Consider the following 7,035-nt stretch of genomic DNA (forward strand, 5'->3'; position numbering starts at 1 on the left):
ACCAAAATTGTTCTTATCCAAAAAACAAATCATTTTTGTGTTTGAGTTATTCAAATAAACAGATATTATATGGTAATGGAGTTCACTATCCAAAAAATTTTAATAGGGAACACTTGGTGGCAATCCGACGGTGAACGGTTGGACGGATGGCGCCTCAACTGGATTTGGTGGGAGCTCTGGGGGAGATGGAGAAGTGTAAATCGGGGGAGGAGAGTATGGTTTGGCTGCGACAGCGGCACTTCCAATGAAGCAACATGTTAGACAGGCAATGAGGGACAGAATTATGGATGCTCCAGTTAAGCAAGCAGCGACGATAATTGGCCATCTCCAAGTGTGCCACCATCCTGAAATTTTGAAATTTGAAATTTTACTTCGGATTTATTGTATTTTTTATAAATAGGAACGATCATAGCTAAGCGAGCCAATAACGATCCAATGGCGGCGCGATTTCAGATCGACGGTGGGTTGGGCGCCGAAGACACTCTAATACAGCATTCTCAAGCCGTAAACTTTGAGATTGTATATCTCATTTCCTCCAAAAGATATCTAAAAGTAGTCAACTAATAAAATGTTTTTCATGATACCATTAACATTTTGTCAGTTGATCACTCTTTGGTATCTTCTACCGGAACCAAGATAAATTAGCTCAAAGGGGAAAAGTAGGGTTGGTTCACAGTTAGGCAAGCCAATAACGGACCAATGACAATCCGATATCATATCAACGACAATTTGATTATATAAGAACCTTAACACTAAAAAAAACCATCCAAATTATCTTTTTTCAAAACTTTTTGGACTCCACGCAACTCTAAAGACGCATTTTTTCACTGGTGACGTCTCTTGCATATTCTCTAGTCTTTTGGATTTCTAATGACCTATTTCTTTGTTTCCTCCTGCTTTTCTCCCCAAAATGCACGCACCAACCACAAATCATACCTTTATTCTCTTCATTATCCCCATCCGAGTTTCCTGGAGGCTCACCGGATCCTCCGCCATCTGGAGAATTAGTGGAGTTGTTTCCGCCTGAACTTGGAGTCGTTGTATTGGTTCCGGTCGACGGTAATGTGTTAGTTGTGACATTTCCACTTGATGGAGGTGTTGTGGTGGTGGTACCATTTGTGGTTCCATTTGAGGGAAGAGTAGTTGTAGTTCCATTGATGGGCAGAGTTGTTGTTGTCTCATTTGTTTGTGACGTGTTGGTGGTTTCATTCAGTGGGATTGTAGTTGTTGTTCCATTCACAGGTACCGTAGTTGTTGTGTTAAGTGGGCTTGTTGTAGTCGTCGTTGTAGTTGTTGTAGTTGTCAATGGGATCCATAGATAACACAAAGGATCACCCATCATCGCAACGGAATACGTGGCATTGGTGTTATTCATCTGCTCAACGTCAGCATAGTAGTCTTCATATGTGGATGAGTAGAACTGGTATAAGGGTTTCGTAGATCCACAGTTTCCAGAAACAGTTGCACATAGGAAAGGAGGAAGACCCATACTTGTGTAGTTAGGGTAAAGGGATTCATCAGATGGGCGGAGCATAATTAGAGTCACTAAGAACAAAAGGTATTATCTACTCTATATGAGGTACAACTTACACTTATCAGAGTCTGCTTTATAAAACGCTGAAACGGAAGTCAAGCAGGATGATGTACAGTTCGTGGTAGCTGCAGATATAGCATAGGCACTCTGAAGAAACGCATGTTTTCGTGTACATTGGTATTAAAAACTACCAATTCACGGATGGCCTCAGCCGATACATTTCCATAGGTGAACGAAGCACCTCCATTCACTAGAAAGTGACTGTAATAATCTGTAAATTCTTAAATTCGTTTTCGATATCTTAAACTTCGATTACCATCTCCCTCAGTTCCCACTTCATATTGAGTCAACGTTGCCAATGAATCAGCTGAAAAATCAGCTATCTTAAACTTTCTAATCTAAAGTCACAATGTATTTTCCTGAACGTTTTGCGTTGTTTCCCGCTTTTTTTCCGATGGAATGCAGGTGTTTCTTTTCCGGCAGCGATCAACCTTGTGGCCGAAATTTTATTTAAAGGCGCAGCGACGTTCCTGAAGCGAAAGCAGCTACAGTTTTTACAAATAAATTCATGCGTCTTTGATACAGTACTTCGGAACTATTTTATTTTTGCTTGTTTTTGTTTATTTTCTTCTGATCCTCATGAAAAATCATCAGAAATTCTTTTAGAAGTAGAAAAACACCTTAATACGGGTCGAAATAAATGAATTTCAAAGTACTGTATCAAAAGCGCTTGAATTCATTTGTAAAAACGGTTAACCGTAGCTATTTTTGCTTCGGGAGTTCATCGGACAAGAATAAAACCTCTTTGAAGCTTCCGCGTCGAGACCAACGCTAGTTTTACTGTAGTTTACTATTATTCGCGTATGAGCGCATATACATGAAATTTCGAAAAAAAACACCGTAGCCCAAGTATTCTTACGAATGGTGTCAGAAGTGCACTGAGTCGCGATTCCATTCAAACAGATTAATAGGAATAAGAAAACTAGAAGAGTTTTCATCTCTTTCCTCAAAAAATGAGAGGAAAGGAATATTCGAAAAAGTGAAGAAAAAGACGCAAAAAATGCCGTCAGGCAGCAAGTCTCCAAGCGACGATCCGCAGTTTCCAGGCACCCGATGAATAATTCCAAGCAACGTTGTTTTTTGTTCATGAACATTTGAGAAGGGAAGCGAAACATCAACATTAGAAATTCAAATTAGAGTTTATTAATGAGGCTAAAGAAATGCACCAAACTCATATGGAATTGAAAGTTTACTAACGGATTCTTCAGATTTCTTTCGAGTCAGATCACGACACAAAAAAGTTTTTCTCAAAAGTTCAGGATTTTTGCAGACAACTCGAACTCCAAGCCTTCGTTGAAAAGTCTTTAATTGCTGAACCAAGAATTCCAGGACGAATTTATCGATCCGATTTTCCGGAAGGCATTTGTCCATTTCCCACGTGGCGTTGTGTGGCAAGTCTATTTTTGAGGCGCGTAACGTGCCTCGTATTTTTGAGGCACGTAACGTGCCTTGTATTTTTGAGGCACGTAACGTGCCTTGTATTTTTGAGGCACGTAACGTGCCTTGTATTTTTGAGGCACGTAACGTCTATTTTTGAGGCACGTAACGTCTATTTTTGAGGCACGTAACGTCCCTTGTATTTTTGAGGCACATATCGTGCCTTGTATTTTTGAGGCACGTACTGTCTAGTCAATAAAACGTGCGCGCAACGCGCCTTGTATTTTTGAGGCACATAACGTGCCTGGTATTTTTGAGGCACGTAACGTGCCTTGTATTTTTGAGGCCCGTAACGTGCCTTGTATTTTTGAGGCGCGTAACGTGCCTTGTATTTTTGAGGCACGTAACGTGCCTTGTATTTTTGAGGCGCGTAACGTGCCTTGTATTTTTGAGGCACGTAACGTGCCTTGTATTTTTGAGGCACGTAACGTGCCTTGTATTTTTGAGGCACGTAACGTGCCTTGTATTTTTGAGGCACGTAACGTTTTATTGAATAGACAGTAACGTGCTTTGTATTTTTGAGGCACGTAACGTGCCTTGTATTTTTGAGGCACGTAACGTGCCTTGTATTTTTGAGGCGCGTAACGTGCCTTGTATTTTTGAGGCACATAACGTGCCTGGTAGTTTTGAGGCACGTAACGTGCCTTGTATTTTTGAGGCACGTAACGTGCCTTGTATTTTTGAGGCGCGTAACGTGCCTTGTATTTTTGAGGCACGTAACGTGCCTTGTATTTTTGAGGCGCGTAACGTGCCTTGTATTTTTGAGGCGCGTAACGTGCCTTGTATTTTTGAGTCTCTTTCAACGAAGACGTGGCGGGGCTGGAATTATATATTTTTGAAACTTGTCGGTATTTTGAAGATTTACGAATCCCTTACATGGTTTCCTTTTAATTCAAGCTCTCCATCTTTCCTTTTGTAATAAGTGATTCGAGACCACTCATCAACTGACACGTCCGCATCTTTCTTCATGCTGAAATCAATTTTTTACTCACTGAAGTTCGAATATCCAAATCTCTTACTCATCTAGAAAATACGCATCGACTGGTACGCTTAATGCGAACAGCATCTTTACTTTTGCTTCCATATTCAACTCATCGATCTGATGAATCGTGTGACGGAACCGATCGAAGCGTTCCTTGAAGTTCCTTGCTTCATTTTTCTGTCCTTGAATTTCTGCCAATTTTTGAAACAACTGGGTGACCACCATCGGCGCCGTCGCGCTTTCCGTTTTTTTCAACTAGAAATTGGAGCAACTGCACGTTCAGTTGATCCAATCCACCGTACGGAGCCATCTGGAATAATTACAATAGTGATCAATTTCGGAGAATACAAGAAAAATAACGAATACCGAAACTGTTGTGTGAAAAACAAATTTTGTTGACAAAAATGCAAGCAAAACATAAAAAAACGATTATAGAACGGCGAATTTACGACTAGAAACTTATGGATTTGTTCTCTTATGCGCAATTTAGGTAGAAAAGTCAAGAAATTTAAAATAAAAGCCCAAATGAACTTGTATAACAGCAAAAAAGTCGGCAAAAAAGGACTCAGAGATTCGACGGGAGAAAACTGGGAGAGATATCGGTTCGAACTGGGAGAGGTTTTGGGTCGAACAGATATGTCACTGTGTTCTCTCCAGCTTCTCTCCTGGTTCGAACGAGCAGCGGAGTGTCGTTTGCGCGCGCGCTTTCAGTGAAATTTAAACTTTCACCCCTTTATTAACAATCAAGTCGAACTAATTAAAGGTGGGGAGACAGGAGATTTTACGGGGGATTTTTGGGGCCAGAGTATGCCTTCTACCGTGACGGTGTACAACGCTTAATGCCACTCTGCGTACAGTTGTCGTCCTCGCCTTTATGTATGCAATCGGGCGACCGCTTTCTCTTTGCCCGTGTAGCTCAGTCGGTAGCGGCGCCGCACCCTCAATCCTCGTCCCACACGTTCAACTCCTCGAGAGGCATATTTAAACGAAATTTCGAGAACATTATTTTTTTCATGTCCCCCCACCTTTAACAAAAATATTTATTGAATCGAATGAATAGTAAGAATATAAGTATAAATAGCTAAAAAGTAAAAAAAAATAACCTCATGAAATAATAGAAATGTGAGCTAACTTCTTATTCTCAGCTTCGGTATCGCAGTATTTAGAACTTCGAAGTGAATCGCGATATCCGGAACTCTCCTGCAAACCTTCTTTAGTGCTCTCGTATTTTTGCAGCTTGTAGCATTATGGCGACTGGAGCTCTGGAATGAGAAATAGGTCATAAGTCTGCAAAATGGAAGTGTTCATACCGTTTTGTTCATAGTACATTTATGTCCTCTAGCGGACGATGTATACTCTTCCTTGAGATTCATTTAATAAGTTATCTTCTTCGCTTCTTAGTGCAATCTAAATGCACTTTCACTCAGTACTTCAGAAAATAAAATCACAATTCGAATTCTTTAGCTTTTCGTTGTTTACAGGTTTGTAATTTCTCTTTCAATCATCATAGGCTTGGGGTTGTAGATAGGATGAATATTCTTTATGAAATCAAAGAAGATTCAACTGAAAGAACAAGGTTTTTAATTATGTGATGTTGTCAATAAACTCACTCAAAGCTTACACTGTGTCATCGTTTCCAATAAATCGAGTTATTCTCTATCTTTCCTGACAACGTAAGGTTCCCAAGTTTTCCATGTTTATTCCGAGTGACGTTATCCGAGAGATTTTGCACTAAACGGCAAACTTTCACCGAATGTTTCTCGCAATATTTAGGAAACAATGACGAGAAATGCGACTCCTGAGAAGTTCATTTGTATACTCTTCTGGAAACCCTCTTAACAATATTTAGATCATAATGAATTTTTTGGCATGTCGAACCAACCTCGCTAAGTACATTGAGTTCAATATCCGTGTACATAATCACCGTACTCAGAACGCCGCAAATCAGAATCAATTTACACTCATTTTATATAAGAAATCCTGGTATATTTGAACCGTTTTGATCGGGTCATAACTCGTTTTATTTATTCAATTGAAGACCTGCAATTTCACGCATGTTTTTGTCACTAGACTTCCAGACTAACCTGCTCACGACAAGCCGCGGTTTCCGAAACTCAAACCTTTTGAAATAGTGTAAATCGAGGTGAGAGCAATTTATCGATCTCTTCTTCCTTTTTCGGTTATCTCTTTCATAATTTTTACAAAACCATTCAACGCTGAAAAAGACGGAAAAAATGTTACCTGCAGAGCTCTCTCCGAATTCGAAATTCTCAAAATCGTCGTTTTTTTGTCGGTCATAAAAATCGCAGTATTCTATAGAAGACGTAAATATAAACAGAACATATGCATGAATAAAACTTTGAATATTATAAATTATAAAAAAACTGTTTTTCCTAACGACGCTCCACTTTTACAGGTGCGCCTATTTTAGCAGCTTTGCAGCCGTTCGAACCTGGTTCTCTCGGCGTTTTCTCCAGACCCCCTTTCTCTCCCAGTTTTCTCCCGTCGAATCTCTGAGGATGCATCTGTCGAAAATTGCAGCAAAAAAAAATTATTACAGTACTCCTCGTAAATCGACATCCAAGGCGCACACAGTGGAATTGTTGTTTGAATCTCGACACGAAAGTGAATTATTGAAGAACTAAACCGATTTTAACGGAATTTTTTAAAATCTCTTGAGAAAATTGTTCGGAAAAGATGAATTCTACAAAGCAATCACATTAAATATGTAATTTTATAGCAGAAATTCACAAACAAATCAAAATCGACCAAAAACAGAGAAATTCTGACTTAAAATCAGAGAATTTGTTATGTTATGACCAATTTTGCGAAAAAGTTGATAAAATTCGAAAACTGGGCTGAAATAAACTTGTTGGGCATTAAAAAATCGTCAAGAAATTATAGAAATCTCGCGAAAAATTCGGCTCCGCGACGTTTCGAAAGACGACGTTTCGAAAGTGTGACATTTCGCAAGTGTGACGTTTCGCAAATACAACGTTTCGCAAGTACAACGTTTCGAAAG

The 7,035-nt window shown here is 39.5% G+C and overlaps 1 protein-coding gene across 1 annotated transcript; it reads right to left on the reverse strand.

The window, feature by feature from the left end:
* Positions 1–99: 99 nt before the first annotated feature.
* Positions 100–4,238, reverse strand: Cbr-cwp-4 (the record flags this gene model as incomplete). The annotated part of the gene is made up of 8 exons (XM_045237319.1): positions 100–344; positions 937–1,545; positions 1,591–1,681; positions 1,726–1,805; positions 1,851–1,901; positions 3,649–3,850; positions 3,908–4,001; positions 4,051–4,238. 8 exons carry the CDS (start codon positions 4,236–4,238, stop codon positions 100–102), a joined length of 1,560 nt encoding a protein of 519 aa, XP_045093793.1.
* Between the last annotated feature and the right edge of the window lie 2,797 nt (positions 4,239–7,035).

The sequence above is a fragment of the Caenorhabditis briggsae genome (genome assembly GCF_000004555.2).
Source record: "Caenorhabditis briggsae complete genome, chrV, whole genome shotgun sequence".
NCBI lineage: Eukaryota > Metazoa > Nematoda > Chromadorea > Rhabditida > Rhabditidae > Caenorhabditis > Caenorhabditis briggsae.